The 16,731-nt window shown below is 42.1% G+C and overlaps 1 protein-coding gene and 1 pseudogene across 2 annotated transcripts in view; one reads left to right on the forward strand and one right to left on the reverse strand.

The window, feature by feature from the left end:
* CDK5RAP1 (CDK5RAP1 mitochondrial tRNA methylthiotransferase) overlaps window positions 1-7,083 on the forward strand; it is a 31,365-nt gene extending 24,282 nt beyond the window's left edge. Inside the window, exons 13-14 of the mRNA XM_053926963.1 lie at window positions 2,007-2,147; window positions 6,804-7,083. Of these exons, the coding sequence (XP_053782938.1) occupies window positions 2,007-2,147; window positions 6,804-6,893 (231 nt within the window). The 3' untranslated portion in view covers window positions 6,894-7,083. The remainder of the gene's footprint in view (window positions 1-2,006; window positions 2,148-6,803) is intronic.
* Window positions 7,084-13,776: 6,693 nt separating this feature from the next.
* LOC128781202 (PDZ and LIM domain protein 1 pseudogene) lies at window positions 13,777-14,570 on the reverse strand (annotated as a pseudogene). Its single transcript, XR_011651389.1, has one exon. The product of XR_011651389.1 is annotated as a PDZ and LIM domain protein 1 pseudogene (transcript).
* Between the last annotated feature and the right edge of the window lie 2,161 nt (window positions 14,571-16,731).

The raw sequence follows: 16,731 nt of genomic DNA on the forward strand, positions 1-16,731 counted from the left end.
GATGCCCAGATGAGGCCAAGCTGTGAACCAGGGCTGTCTGCTGCTAATGGAGGGTCTGGGGTGACTTAGAGATATGGAGCTCGCTGAAGCCAGATGTTTCTTGTTTGAGGGAATTTAGGAAAGTCTGAAGAATGGGCCAAGACAAAGTCATTCATATGGAAAAGCCACTGGAAACAGCTTGGGTTGGCTTGCAAGTTGAATGGGGCAGGGCCTCAGGGAATCACTAGGGTAGAGCAAACAGGGTGAGCCAGGTTGGTGGAGTCTCCAACATGTAGCCCACCTGCCAGCTCTGTGGCTTTATGGAGGGAGGGCTCAAAAAAGAAACAGTGGCCTCTGCCTGCACTTTTGTTTGGGATCAAGCTGCCCCCCTGTCCAGCATCTCACCCTGATGCGGGACAATTCAGTTCCTCCCTGTATATTTCTAGTGCCTTTCACTCTGCTGCCCCTGTGCTGGAGCTCAGAGGGAATGAGTCTGAGTATGTCTGTGTGTGGGCTCACTAAGAAGAACTCTCAGGGATTCTAGCATTTTCTGTCTTTCAAAGCCTCAGTCCCTACTGGTTTTTACAGCTGGAAGTTATGGAAACTTATTTTCCTGGCACTGGAACCCTGGGCTGGAGGGCCTGTTGTGGAGCTGGGACCCTTTGCTCCTGAGATATCCCTCCTGATTTTTATCCACCACACATGGATATGGGACCAGCCCATTCCGCGTTTCTGCCCCTCCTAACAGTCATGATATAGTTTGTTCTTTAATTCTGTAGTTGTAGGACTTCTGTTCAGTTCAATTTCTGATGCTTCTGAATGATGGTTGCTCTGTAGTTTAGTTGTATTTTGATGTGGTTGTGCTAGGAGGCGAGCTGTGTTTATGCTGCCATCTTGACCTGAAGTCAGAAAAGCCTTTTTATTTAGCCTCATTACTACTTTGTGGCTCTTTGGGAGTCAGTACTGCGTATCCCAAGGAATCAATGAGGACTATTTGATGCTAGATCAAGTGATTCCCAGCCCTGTGTGAGCTGTTAGCCCTGGGAACTGATCAGGGGACAGTTCCCAGATACTTTCTTTGCCTGACTTCATGGAATTTCCCTCTACAGAGAAGCATATACTAGTAATATTTAGCAAAGACCCTAAGGATCCCTTTATACATTTTTATAGCTCTTTTTCTGCTTATCTCCCTCCTGTCTAGAGCTTGTTACACAATTTCTAGTTATGCAGGTTCCCTGTACTCTGATTCGTCAATCCAAAGAGAATCACGGTGCTCTGCCTTGAGATTTCCCCCCCAGCTTTGCATACTCTGTCTAGCATGTGCCTTCTGGCAAAACACAGGGGTGATTGGAGGGCTCATCTCATTTGTCTCCCTTCTCTTGGGGATCACAGTCTCACACAATCTCTGTTGTCCAGTATCTGAAAATAGTTATTTCATACCTTTTGTCCAGTTTCCTGGTTATTTAAGGCTGGAAGATAAATTTGGTTTTTGTCATTTCATGATGGCTGTAAGAGAAAGACTTCTGTATATTCTAGAAGTTAATTCCATCATTCTGGTTTTATTATTCTCCTGACCTTGTTGACTGCATGTTGTGATGGAGACTCTGATTTCAAGCCTGCCTGTTCTTTAGGGGCAAGTAACCCAGGCCAAACAACCCCAGAATATTCCTGAGTTATTACTGTGAAAGTGGGTAAGGTGAAAGTTGCTTTGCCAAAGGCATCACCCATACATCCTTGGTTTCAGGCCTCTTGGAGCTCCATTCCTGCTGAAGGGAATTTTGTAATCAGAGAGTCATTGATTGAGTCATTTCACTAATGCAGAGTCAGCAAAACTTTACAGAATTTCTGTTGTGTGCTGTGTACCGCCCTTGTTGGTGGAGCGATGGTCAACAGTCTTCCTCAGAGATTCCTTGGTTAAGGAATGCTCTATGAGTAAGGCCCTTGGGGGTCTGACACAGAGCATAATTTATGCCTTCCAAGAACCGATGACTCACAGTTTCATAAAATCTCTTTTGTTCTTTCTGCAGCTCAGTAAACGCTCTGCCACTGACCTGTGCGGCCGGAATGATGGCAACCTTAAGGTGATATTCCCTGATGTAGAGATGGAGGATGCCACTAACTCTGGGCTCAGGGTCAGAGCTCAGCCTGGGGACTATGTGCTGGTGAAGGTAGGATGTCCTTTTGGGCTTTTGGTTTGTACTGTGAAATGGGGTGTTGCATTGGATAATTTGAGGGAACAAATTTTTTTTCCCAGAGAAATTCTTTAATAAAATAAAAATCTCTTCTCAACCTGAACAATGGAAGGGCACCTTGAATTGAATTTTAGACTGTTTTTAACTAATGCCTTTTTGTTTTTCTTCTCCCCTATCCTGCAAGGGTTCTTTTGGGGAGTTTGGTGAGGTTGGAGTACACAGTAGCATATAGTTTCCTGCTGCTGAAAGGCCAGGAAGTATAAGTGCTTTTTAGTGAGTTGATAGTTTGCTGAAGTACCAGAATTTAAGTAGCTAGCTCAGGGTCACACAGCTAGCTGAATGATACAATGGTTGTATCATTCAGCCTTTCTGATAGTTCTTTCTGTCAGATTAGCACATCCTTCGAAGTCTCTGATGCTCCAGGCATCCCTAACCTACATGTGCTCCAGTTCCCTGGGTCCCTTCCCTGGACTAGCAGCTCTAACTAGTGGGATTTCCTCTTTCTTCTTTTCCCCCTTTCACTGGGGATGGTCATCTTTCTTCTCTCCTGCCTTCACTTTCTTCTTTCCTCCTTTGCCTCTTACACTGTCACAGGTCTGCTATTGCCGTCTTCCTTTGCTTTTGGTCCTCATGTCCACTTGCCCCAGAACTAGAGGCTGGCAGGACACATACTGATGAGGTAGGCAGGAGCAAAGCTGCTCCTCCAACCCTGAGCTCTGGAGCATCTGCAAAAGAGAGGGTATTTCTTTTTCTGCTCGTGTTGATAAGTGTTCTCTTACCTGTTTCTTAGTGCATTACTCCCTTCTCTGCTTTCTGTACTTGCCCTTACTGTCCCCTCTGTCTCGAGCCGTGGGAGCCATGGTCCATGGCTTGCAGCTTTGGGAGGCTCACCACCCCTATCCTGGCACATAACTATTTTGGATTGGTCTGGAAATTTTTATCAACACTTAGAACTTTTCTGTTCTTTCCGTCTGACAAAAACTTACAACACAATCCATTTGCTGGTTGGCAACTTTATGATCCCAGTCCTTTCTGTCCTTGTCCTGACTGGGGGTTGTTTTAAACATCGCCTAGGAATTTCCTAGGTAGAGTAATTCCTACGAGGCAGCAGTGTGATTGATCTAGAAATAATCTGACATAGGCTTCTCCACTTGTTTTTATTTTTTGACAGTCTTATTTTGTTATTTCTCTCTCTTCTGAATGTTTGTTTCTTTGATTTTTAGTTGCCTTCCCATACCTCCTCCTAGTTTCTTTACACTGCAGCTACGGGTCACTCGAAAAAAGAATGAGATTGGTGGGTTGGGTTGTCATGTTAGTATGACATTCTTTTCTAAAATGGAAAAGTTCCATTTGCTAAGAAAGGTAGAGAGTTATGCTGGGTACTCTCTTTTATTCCTAAGTGTCATAAGGCCCTCAAATAAGATTTAGTGGAAGGATCAGAATGAAGGAGCTGCTGTGGAACCAGGGATCTGTTGGCTCTTTCTCTTTGTTGCTCATCTCTGCCGTTCTCATTTGCTTTCACTTAAAGTCTTTGTGCTGCGCTAGGACCACTCCCTCATAAATTTCACTTTCTTGTTTCCCTATCTTTTGTGGTGCTTAGTTGGCTAAACTCCAGTTCTGGTAAAGTAGTTATCTGCTTCTTCTGTATCTGCACCCTATCAGCTGGACATTGCTGGGGAAAAGCACAAAGCTAATCTGTATTACATAGATTAGGCCAGATGATGGTGACTGAAAACTCAAAATACCGTAGCTTAAATAAAGTAAGAGTTCTCTTTCTCATAAGAACCTAGATATGGGAAGTCCAGGACTGATGATTGTGATGGCTCCATGATCATCACAGTCCAGGTTCCTTCTGTTTTTGTTCTCTGTGTGTGTGGCTTCCCTTCTCAAGGCTGCCTCATGGTCCAAGCTGGCTCCTCCAGCTACCTGTCCATATTCTCGGTAGCAGGAAGAAGAAGAGGGAAGGGCAGAAGGGCGTGCCTTCCTCCTCTTTTCAGGATCCTGCAGAAGTTGCACACATGATTTCTGCCATAGTAATATAGCACACCAGGCTTCAGAGAATCTGAGAAATGTGGTCTTCGTTCTGAATAACCATGTATCCAGTTAAAAATGGGAGTTTTCGTCCTGGCTGGTGTGGTTCAGTGGATTGAGTGCTGGCCTGTGATGTAAGGGGTTGCTAGATCGATTCCCAGTTAAGGCACATGCCTGAGTTGTGGGCCAGATGTCCAGTGGGGGGCATGTGAGAGGCAACCACACACTGATGTTTCTCTTCCTATCTCCTTCCTTCCCCTCTCTCTAAAAATAAATAAAGAAAATCTTTAAAAAGAAATTGGGAGTCTGAGGAAGAAGAGAAATGTTGGGGGGAAAGAAACAGTCTCGCTCATGTAAACTGCCTGCACTCAGTTGAAAGTCACGACCACAAAACTCAACTGAGCACTGAGCGTGGCTCTGAAGTCCTGATCCTGTGATGTTTTCCTAGTAAATTGACTTTCCCACTCTCTCCTTAAACCTTCATCTACCTCTCCGAACCCTAGTCTCAGCTGACGTCTGCCTTGTATTTTACAGAGAAAATAGGTACAGACAGATGAAACCTCAGTGTCTCATCATTATTGCCACCAGCTCACTCACATCTCTACCCAAGCATGCTGTCTGCTTGCGTGGCCCTGCATAGGAAGCATCTGCATCTTCTGTCAGTGCTGCTCCTTGTGCCTTCTCTTCCGCCCCTCCCCATCTTCTCAAGAGTTTTGCATTTATCTCCTCTCTGTCCTGCATCTTAATGTTAATGTGGCCAAAATAGAATGAATTCTTCCCACTTGCCTGCAGTTTTTGTCCCCACCTCAGTAAATGACACCACTCCGTTGCTCAAGCCAAAAACTTAGGAATCATCCTAGGTACTTGCTCTCTGTACTCCCATCCAGCCCATCTGTTTCAGCACTTGTGGAATATGTCTTGAACCTGACCATTTTTTTCCATCTCCAAGCCCCCATCACTTCTTCTCTGGGAGACTACAGTATCCTCTTCACTGGTCTTCTGCTTCTATGTTTTAAAGTAGAATTGATTTAATAAAATAGCTGGAGTGATTGTACCATTTTGCACTCCCACCAGCTGTGCATGAGAATTCCAGAGGCTTCCTACTTCCTGCTTCCATTCTTGCCCTCCTCTAGTCTGTCTGTCCCACTATAGGCAGTGGGATCCTTGCAAGTCAGCTTACTTAGTCCTCTGCTTAACGCCCTCCACAGGCTTCTCATTTGAGCCAGCATGAAATGCAAGGTGTCCAGGCCTTGTGTGAATTGTCCCAGCTACCTTTGCAACCTCTCCTTTACTCCACTCTTCTTGTTTCCTCTCCTCCAGCGGTGGTAGCATTCTTTTTGTCCCTCAAACCTAGTCAATGTCAAGAACTTTGTACATGCTGTGTAGCTTGGGAGGCTCTTGATCTTTGCCTGGCTGCATTCTTGCAGGGATGTCCAACCTTTTGGTGTCTCTGGGCCACACTGGAAGAAGAAGAGTTGTCTTGGGCCACACATTAAATACACAAACACTAACGAAAACTGATGAGCAGAAAAAGGTTTTAAGCTCCGGCTGGTGTGGCTCAGTGGATTGAGTGCCGGCCTGCAAACCAAAGGGTCGCTGGTTCCATTCCCAGTTGGGGCACATACCTGGGTTATGGGCCAGGTCCCTGGTGGGGGTGTATGGGAAGCAACCACACATTGATGTTTTTCTCCCTCTCTTTCTCCCTTCCTTCCCCTCTCTCTAAAAATAAATAAAATAAAATCTTTAAAAAAAGGTTTTAAGTAAATACACGATTTTGTGTTGGGTTGCATTCATAGCCATCCTGGGCTACATGTGGCCTGAGGGCCACAGGTTGGACACCCCTGTGTCAGGTTCTCTCTCAAATGTCACCTCCTTGAGAGACCTTCTCCGGCTACTGTAGTGCTAGAGCAGCTCCCTTCCACCCTGCTCTTGTCACTTTTGGCCACATTAGCCCATTTTATCTTCATAGCGTTTTTCAGTGCCTGAAATCATCCTTGTTTGTTTCTTTACATATTTATCATCTGTTTTTTTCTCCTGAAAGCTCCTTTGAGGTCAGAGAAAATATCTCTTCTGTTCATCTTTATATCTCTAGCACCTAGGACTATTTCTAGAATGTAATATGTATTCAATAAATATTTACTAATGGAGTGACCGCTGGTACCTTTGGGGTCACATGCTTTTAGTTCTCAATTAGAGAAAAGAGAACTGTTCTCACCAAATTGTGGCCATGAATATCCTAAGGAAGGATTTGACGGGTCCTGCCGGGATTACAGTTTACCACTGGAGTTAGGGGTGCGGGGTCTGATGGGCAGCTCACTGCTGAACCTGTATGGTTGGTGCTGGGGAAGAGCCATCTTCCAAAAGAAAAGGAAGAAGTGGCTGTTTGGGACTGACTGATTTTGGGCTTTTTAAATTATATGCATTACCATTGCATCAGACATCTTTTCCTCTCAGGGTCGGGTGCATACAGAACCATGCAGTCTCTGCTGTCCTTTCTTCTCCATCAGGCCCCTTTTGGTGGCCTCTCCTCCGGAGGCTCCACGTTATATCCCTGCGGTGCAGTCTTGGTTACCTTGCCTTCTCCTGACTGGTTTCTTTCAGATTACCTCCGCCAGCTCTCAGACACTTAGAGGACATGTTCTCTGCAGGACCACTCTGAAGGACTCCTCAGCACATTGCTCACCGGAGTGATGGCTTCCGAGTTGATGTGGGCAGTCCTTCCTGGCAGGAAGGGAGATACGGCTGGTCACCAACGAAAGAGGTAATGAAGCCTTGAAGACAAGCTGCAAGTGGTGAAGCAACGTTATGTCAAATGGGAGATGTGTCTCTTTGTTGATATTTGAACAGCCTTCACAGTCATTAAATTTACCTAAACTAAAGTGGTCCCTCTGTCTCTCTACATTTGTATTGTTTTTGCCTTGGTTAATATTCCTGGGATTTTCTCTAGACTCTAGAGTGTCTGTGTTAAGTGTTTCCCAACCCAGTTTCTGCTGTGGACACTGCTAACCCTGCTGGTTTTTTCCCCTGGACGCTACGAGTTAGAGACTGGAAGGGGAGAGGAGGTGGAGAAAACCATTGACTTTGGAAAAACTGCTTTAGCTCTTTCTAACATTTTGGTTTGATGACACTGACTCACCTGCTTATCTCTTCCCTTTATTCTCATATTTTACCTGAAGATTTCATTTATAGACCTCTTTTTTAGCCTCAGTTCATTCTTTGCCTTCAGGTCTGACAGCACTTGGAGTTTTAGAAGAAATCATTACCTACTAGTAGGCTTTGAACACTCGTTCTTGACCCAGTCACTACTAAGATTATGTCTTTCTGTGGGTATCATGAAAAAGAATCCAAAAGCTGGTAGTATGGAATATTTGAAGCCAGAAGGACTTTGGTTCAACTCTCCACTCCATTGCTTAAGAGTTGTATGAACCTGAGTAGTTACTTTATTGGTTTTCTCATGCAACAGGGGTATAATAATAAGTTGTTTATCTCACCTGGAGTCCAGTGAGATTACACTCGTAGAGTTTAGTTAGCACTATCTATGGAACATAGTAAGTTCATATCAAGTGGGAGCAGTCATTGCATAATTTTGCTTCTAAAACAGGTGGCGTATATTAGGATGTTCTGAGGCTTTTATTGTGCGTCTGCCCTTCATCTTCAACTCTCCACTGACCTGCACGAATGCCTTTGGGAACCCAGGCTGGGAACCTCTTGCTCAGGTGTTGGTTTGGCCCAGGAAGAATGGTTTCTGCTCTCAAGGTCCTTAGTTACTGAGGGAAACATTTGTTGTGGCTCTTCACCTTCGTTCTCTATTCAAAAGGCATTTTAAAACAATTTTTGATATTTTACTTTTTATGAAAAAAACACATGTCGTAAATCATTCAAGCAATCCAATAGGTGTCTATAATTGGTCAGTTTCCCTCCTACCACTTTTTCATAGTCCCCTAATTCGCTTTTATGAAGGCCAGCATTTTCTAATACGCACTTTCAGAGATAATTTCTGTATATACAGTGATTAGTGAGTGTATTTGTTTGACACTAATGGTTAAACACTATGTACACTGTTAATAGTTTTATTGAGGTATGTGTAATTGATGTACATATTTAAACTATACAGTGAAATCGAGATAGCGAATATGCCCATCACCCCTGAAATTTCTCTCATGTCCTTTTATAGTCCCTCTCTGATCCCCAATCCTCAAGTGACCAGGGATTTTCCTGTCACACATTTGGACATGTTGTTTTTTCATTTTTATTTTTAAAACTACATTCTAATGCGCATTTTGATTTCTTCTTTGACCCGTGAATTATTTAATTTCCACATATTTGGGGATTTTCCTGAGATCTTTATGTTATTGATTTCTAATTTAATTTTGTGGTCAGAGAATATACTTTGTATGACTTTATTTTTTGAAAGTATACATTACTGATTATGCTCCTACAGTTGTCCTAATGTTTTTCTCCCTTTTCCCCCCTCCTCCCTGTACCTCCCACCCTCCAGCATTCCCCCTCCCCGACCCTTAGTTCATGTCCATGGGTCGTCCATATAAGTTCTTTGGCTTCTTCATTTCCTATACTATTCTTAACCTCCCCCTGTCTATTTGGTGCCTACCTATTATGCTTCTTATTCCCTGTACCTTTTCCCCCATTCTCCTTTTCCGCCTCCCCACTGATAACCCTCCATGTGATCTCCATTTCTGTGGTTCTGTTCCTGTTCTAGTTTGCTTAGTTTTTGTTTTTTAGGTTCGGTTGTTGATAGTTGTGAGTTTGTTGTCACTTTACTGTTCATAGTTTTTGATTTTCTTCTATTTCTTACATAAGTCCCTTTAACATTTCATACAATAAGAGCTTGGTGATGATGAACTCCTTTAAGTTGACCTTATCTGGGAAGCACTTTATTTGCTCTTCCATTCTAAATGCTGGATTTGTTGGATAGATTAATCTTGGATGTAGGTCCTCGCTTTTCATGACTTAAAATACTTCTTTCCAGCCTGTAAGGCTGGAAAACCACCCTTCTTGCCTGTAAGGATTCTTTTGAGAAAGCAGCTGATAGCCTTATTGGAACTCCTTTGCAGTAACTGTCTCCTTTCCTCTTGATGCTTTTAAGATTCTCTCCTTATCTTTTATCTTGGGTAACCTAATTATGATGTGTCTTGGTGTGTTCCTCCTTGGGTCCAACTTCTTTGGGACTCTCTGAGCTTCCTGGACTTCCTGGAAGTCTATTTCCTTTGCCAGATCGGGGAAGTTTTCCTTCATTATTTGTCCAAATAAGTTTTCAATTTCTTGCTCTTCCTCCTCTCCTTCTGGCACCCCTATGATTTGGATGTTGGAACGTTTAAAGTTGTCCCAGAGGTTCCTAAGCCTCTTCTCATTTTTTTGAATTCTTGTTTTTTCATTCTGTTTGGTCGGATGTTTATTTCTTCCTTTTGATCCAAATCGTTTATTTGAATCCCAGTTTCCTTCCCTTCATTGTTGGTTCCCTGTATATTTTCCTTTATTTCACTTTGTGTAGCCTTCATTTCTGCCCTTCATTTTGTGACTGAGCTCAGTCAATTCTGTGAGCATCCTGATTACCAGTTTTTTGGACTCTTCATCAGAGAGGTTGTCTATCTCCTTGTTGCTTAGTTCTTTTTCTGGAGTTTTGGTCTATTCTTTCATTTGGGCTATATTTCTTTGTCCCGGTGCACCTGTTGTGTTGTAAGGGGTGGAATCTTAGGTATTGGCCAGGGTGGGGCAACCCTCTTTGCTGAGCTGTGGCACTGTCTGTGGGTCCAAGAGGAGACAATGCCGCTTGCTTGGCTCTTGCACCACTGTCACTTCCCTTGCTTCCCACAAGCGGATTGTGCCCTATCAGGTGCTGATTCACCAATGGGTGGGTTTCTGTATGTTCTAGGTTCCTATGGGCCTTTCCAATGGACTCACCTGTGAGACTGGGAGTTTCTCCCACCTCTGCAACCCCCTTAGAATTTTACAGCCAGAGGTTTTGAGTGTTGAGTTTCCTGCACTGAAACCCTGTGTTGCGTCGTCTGTCTCGCTCCCCTGTTTTTCCTCCTGGCTTATCTGCATGTGGATATGGGATCCCTGCATGGTCCACTGCTTTGCCTTGCCATGTGTGCTCTCTGTTCCCGTCTCCACCCCTCCTACCAGTTCAGATGAATGTTTCTTAACTCCTTGGTTGTTGGATTTCCATGCAGTTTGATTTTCTGGCAGCTCTAGTTGTTTTTTGTTTTTAAATTGGCTGTTATCCTTCTTTTGGTTGTGTGAGGAATGGAAGCATTTCGGCCTATGCCTCCATCTTGCCTGGAACCCCCTTTGTATGACTTTAATTATTTGACTTTATAGAAACTTGTTTAATGGCTCAGAATATGATCTGTCTTGGTAGATATTCAGTGTATACTGGAGAAGAATATGTATTCTGTTGTTGGGTGTTGAGTTCTATAAATGCCAGTCAATTCAGGTTGTTGTTCAAGTTTATAATATCCTTACTTAGTATCTATCAAGTTCTTCTATCAACTATTGAGGGAGAGGTATTGACATTTTTAAAAATAATTTTGGATTTGTCTGTTGTCCTTTTGCCATTCTATCATGTTTTGATTCATGTATTCTGAGGCTCTGTTAATAGGTGAATAAACATTTAGAATTTTTATGTTCCCTTGATCAAGAGATTCCTTTATCATTACAAAATGACCTTCTTTAACCCTAGTAATATCTTTTGTTTTGGAATCTGCATTGTCTAATATTACTATAACCATTTTGGCTAACTCCTACCTCCCTTTTTCTTGAGAATAAAATTCACATAGCACTAATTTTGCCATTTTAAAGTGTACAATTCAGTGGTTTTACTGTATTCACAGGGTTGTGCAACTATAGCCCCTGCGTAGTTGGATAACATTTTCATCCCTACCAAAAGAAACACCACACCCATTAGTGGTCATCCTGCATCACTCCTCATTTTTCCCTCCCCTACCCATTAGCAAACATGACTATACCTCTGTGCCTGGATTTGCCTATTCTGGACATTTTATATAAACATGATCATATAAAATGTGGACTTTGTGTTTGGCTTCTTTCACTAAAGCATAGTGTCTTCAAGATTTATCCATGTTGCATAATGTGTCATTACTTCATTTCTTTTTTATGGTAAAATAATGCAATCACTGTAATACTACTTATTAATAGAATGTATTGATTATTAGTTTAATCTTCTTACTAGTTCTAGGTCTACTTATATTTTCCATTTCTTCTTGAGTCAGATTTGGTTTTGTGTGTTTTGAGGACTTTGTTCATTTCAGTCAGGTTAGCTTAATTTGTTGGCATACAGTTCATAGTATTCTTTAATAATCCTTTTATTTCTCTAAGACTGGTAGTAATACTCAGTAATATTCTCACTTTCATTTCTGATTTATAGAACTTGAGTCTTCTTTCTTTTTTTCTTTTTCAGTCCAGCTAAAATTTTGTGATTTTTCAAGGAACCAACTTTTGTTTTCATCAATTTTTTAAAAAGATCTTATTTATTTTATTTCTAGAGAGACAGGAGGAAAGGAGAAAGAGAGGGTAGGAAAACATTGACGTGTGAAAGAAACATGGACTGGTTGCCTCTTGCACGCCCCTAACTGGTGACCTGCCCACAATCCAGGCATGTGCCCTGACTGGGAATCCAACTGGTGACCTTTTGGTTTACAGGCTGGCGTTCAATCCACTGAGCCACACCAGCCAGGGTTACTCTAATCTTTATTATTTCATTCCTTCTGCTTGTTTTGGGTTTAGTTTGCTCTTCTTTCTGTAGTCCTTAAGGTAGAAGGTGGATCTTTCTTGTTTTTCTTGGTGTTTCTAAAAAAGGACTTTATTTTTTTAGAACAGTTTTAGGTTTACAGAAAAAAGGACTTGAAAGCACAGAGAATTCCTAATGCCTCCAGCCCTTACACATGCACAACCGCCCTCGCTATCAGTATCCCACACCAGAGTGGTATGTTTGCTGACCCCACCTTGATTCATCATTATCATCTGAAGTCCATAGTTTACACTGGGGTTCTCTCTTGGTGTACACTCTATGGGTTTTGACAACGTATAATGACTTGTATCCTCCTTTACAGTGTCATACAGAATAGTTTCAGTGCCCTAAAATTCATCTGTGCTCTGCCTTGTCATTTTTCACTTACCCCAATCCCTAGCAACCACTGAATTTTTTACAGTCTTCATATTTTTGCCTGTTCCAGAATGACAGAGTTGGAATCACACATTATGTGGCTTTTTCAGTTTGGCTTTTTTCACTTAGTAATATGCATTTAAAGTTCCTCCATGTATTTTTATGGCTTTATAGCTCACTCCTTTTTAGTACTGAGTATTGCTCCATTGTATGGAGTTACCACAATGGCTAAAGGTATTTATCTGTTCACCTAATGAAGAACATCTTTGTTGCTGTAGTTTTGGCAGTTATGGGTAAAGCTGCTGTAAACATCTGTGTACAAGTATTCGTGTGGACATGAATTTGTAACTAATTTGTGTACATCTCAAGGAGCATGATTGCTGGAAAATATAAGAGTATGTTTAGTTTAAGTCTGTAAGAAACTGCCAAGGTTTTCCAAAGTGGCCCAGGTTCTATCAGTGATCCAGGTTCTATCCATTCAGTAGGTGTGTAGTGGTATCCTGTTTTATGTGTAATTCCTCGATGCTTTTTTTCATATGTTTATTTGCTGTCTTTGTATCTTCTTTGGTGAGTTGTCTGTTTTGATCTTTTGTCCACTTTATAATAAGGCTGTTAATTTCTTATTGCTGGATTTTAAGAGTTCCTTGTATATTTTGAATACCAGTCCTTTATGAGATGTGTGTTTTTGCAAATATTTTCTCCCAGACTGTGGCTTATCTTCTCTTCTCTTAACTCTATCTTTCAGAGAGCCAAAGTTTTTAATGAAGTGAAATGTATCAATGATATCTTTCTTGGATTATGTTTTGGTAGTATACCTAAAAAAAATCATTGCCAAACTAAAGATAATCTAGATTTTTCTCCTATGGTTCTCCTATGATATCTTTAGAGTTTCATAGTTTTACATTTTACATTTAGATTTTTAATCCATTTTGAGTTAAACCTTGTGACAACTAAAAGGTCCCTAGATTCACTTTTTTTTTTTTTTTTTTTTTTGCATGTGGATGTCTAGTTATTCCAGCACCATTTGTTGAAAAGATGATCTTTTTTCATGTATTACCTTTGCTTGTTTGTCAAAGATCAGTTGGTTATATTGGGTTGGCCAATATAAAACAGGGACTTATGTAAGAAATAGAAGAAGATCAAAAACTATGAACAGTAAAGTGACAACAAACTCACAACTATCAACAACCGAACCTAAAAAACAAAAACTAAGCAAACTCTTGCTCTCCAAAAAAAAGTTTATTTTTTTCTGTACAATTCATTCAAAACAATTTTGTTAGGTTGTATTGTGACAGCTATCATATCAGTGTGCATTTAACAAAAATCTTATCAAAATTGGTGAATTTTTGTGTAGCCATTTTAATATTGAAGATGGAAGAATATATGCAACATTTTCAGGATATTTTGCTTTTTTTTTTTTTTTTTTTAGCAAAGGCAGGGATGCAGCGTTTAATGAGCAGAGATAAAACCAGAGTGAGCAAGTACTTCCTCGAGAGGAGAGGGCCAGAGCATTGAGAGAACAAACAGCAGCAGGGGCTAGGTGGAGAAGAGGGTTCTGAGCAGGTGTGCTGGTTCACTTGGGGAACACAGTGACCACATCGTAGCCTTCGGGTGGGGTGACCCGCTCTCGGGCGTGCTTTTCACAGTAGATTTGATCTTCCACAAAGAAATGGCCCTTCTGTTTCAGGTTTGTGCCGCAGTCGGTGCACACGTAACACTCGGGGTGGCGGTGATGGTCCCGCAGCTTCACAAACACACCAACAATGCCGGTGCCACATTTGTCACACATGGGCAGCTTCTGCGCATTGCCAATCGATGCGGCCACTTTGGTGACTGGAGCCTTAACACTTCTGAATCCTGAGGGCTTGTTGGGATCCCCTTTCTCCTCAGATTCCAGGATTTCCTGCAAAACCAGGAATGAGGTGGACTGTTTCGGGGGCTCATTTAACTCCTGTTTCTCCTGAAGCATCTTGTAAACTTCAGATTCTTTGTCAATGACGAGTCCACTTGGAGACTGAGAATGCTCTAAGACTCTGCCATTCGTCTCTGGCCCACTGGCCATTGTCTTGGACTCCAAGGCGCTGTTGAAGTTAGAGATGTTTTCAGAAGAGTAGAGGCCGGAGGGGTTGTTGTACTGGTTTGTGATGACCCTGGGGGCAGAGCTGGAGGCAGACGAGGCGGTGAAGGGCATGGCACTCTGGTTGTGGGCGCTTCCTATGTGTCGGACTTCCAGTCTGGATGAATGTTTATTTTCTATTTTCTTGGTGTTGGTCCCCCTTGCTGTTCGATTCTCTGTCAGTTCTGGTTGTGCGAGGAGGCGCAGTGTGTCTACCTACGCCGCCATCTTGGTTCTCCCGATATTTTGCTTTTTTTAAAAAAACAAAAAAAGGTAAAAACTCAACTGAAACACCAAAAAAGATTTGTGCAATGTATGGAAAATGTGCTGTGACTGATCAAACATGTCAAAAGTGGTTTGTGAAATTTCTTGGTACTATTGACATTTTGGCCAAATAATTCTTTGCTGTGGGGCTGTCTTATGCATTAGAAGATGTTTAGCAAAACCCCTGGCCTCTACCCACTACAATAGCCAATAGCAGGAGATAAGCCAACATACTCAAAATATCCAAATCAATGAAGTTATTGGTGAAAATGAAAAATGTGTTGTATTTTACAGAAAAAAACCATGTGGAATTTTGACCAGCTTAATATTTGTGTGGATGTATTTTTGGGCTCTCTGTTCTATTCATATGTTGGTCTATTCTTTTGCTGATACTATACTGTCTTGATTATTGTAGCTTTACACTAAGTTTAGAAGTTGACTAGTGTCAGTCTGCTCTTCTCCTTCAGTATGTTGGCTATTCTGGGTCTTTGTGTCTCCATATAAACTTTAGAATCAGTTTGTCACTATCCACAAAATTACTTGCTGGAATGTTGGAATTGTGTTGGGTCGGGAAGAACTGACATTTGACAGTATTGAGTCTTCCTATCCATGAACATGGACTCTCTCTCCATTTATTTAGTTTTTTGATTTCCTTCATCAGAGTTTTGTAGTTTTTCTCTTATAGATCTTGTATATATTTGTTAGATTTATACCTAACTATTTTATTTTGAGGGATTCTAATGTAAATTTGTTCATAATTTCAGATTCCAGTAATTAATTGCTGCTATATAGGAAAGCAATTGACTTTTACATGTTAACCTGGTACTCTGCAATCTTGCTATAATTGCTTATTATGTCTAAGGGTTTTTTGGGTTTTTTTGGTCAATTCTGTCAAATTTTCTACATAGACAGTTCATGTCATCTGTGAACAAAGACATTTTTATTTCTTTCAGTCTGTGTACTTTTTACTTATTTTATTTATTTATTTTATTGCTGGAGCTTCTGTAATTGAGCAAAGTGAGGCCTGTGCCTGTGGCCGCTTGATGCATGACCCAACAATTGGTGCTGGAAGAAACAGGGGTGTTTTTATTTATAGGGATGAAACCTTGGAGGGGGGAGCTGAGAGCACTTCTGCTCAGAGCCTCGTTCTCCCAGAAGACTCACCACTTCCCTTGCTCTCCAACAAGCTATAAGCCAAAACCAGGCCTAGTAGTTCTCCGTTTTCTTATCTGTTCTTAAGCCATCTGAGCAAACAGTTCTCCATCTCCTCTGGAAAGGACACTTGTGGGTTCCAAAGTCGCCATCCTCTCACAGAAGCTCTCCCCTTCAGGATTTGGGGCACATGGTCTTCAGCCTCCATGTGATAGTCCAGGACAACATGTGTCATACTGCACGGGATCATGCTGAAGTCCAGGAAGGCACAAGTCCCAAGAGAGTGGCTTTTCCATATGTCCCGAGTTCCAAGAGTCCAGACAGAGTCCAGGTCTGTGAGGCAGCAGGTCATTGTCTTGCAATTCAGAGTCCTTGGTGGCTTCAGAGTCAGCTAGAGCAGGCACAATTTGAGCAGCAGCATGCCATTCTCTTCCTCTTGGCTGCTGCTGCCAAATCCCTCCTGGCTCATGGCTCCTTCCTCATGGCTACTCCCCTTTCTTACTAGCCCAGACAGCATGGCCGAATCCTCAGAGGAACAAACATAGCCCCTCCCTCACTACGGGCAGCATGGATGAATCTCTCTCACATGGCTGCCTTCTTCACTACAGACTGGCATGGCTGCTTGTTGCTTTCTCACTACCCTGTGGCAGACCAACCTCCTTCTCTCTCTTCCCACCTTATTTTAAATCCTGACCTAGAACTTCCTATGTGACCTTCTATCCAGCTCCTCCCACAACGTGCTACATTTTCCAGTCTCCCCGTGCCGTTTACATTTTCTTGGCTGCCATGTTTAGTCAGGGCAAGAGTTTCCATGACACAGGGGCTTCCAGGGAGGCCATTCCCAGAATGCTTTC

Source organism: Desmodus rotundus, chromosome 6 (genome assembly GCF_022682495.2).
Source record: "Desmodus rotundus isolate HL8 chromosome 6, HLdesRot8A.1, whole genome shotgun sequence".
NCBI lineage: Eukaryota > Metazoa > Chordata > Mammalia > Chiroptera > Phyllostomidae > Desmodus > Desmodus rotundus.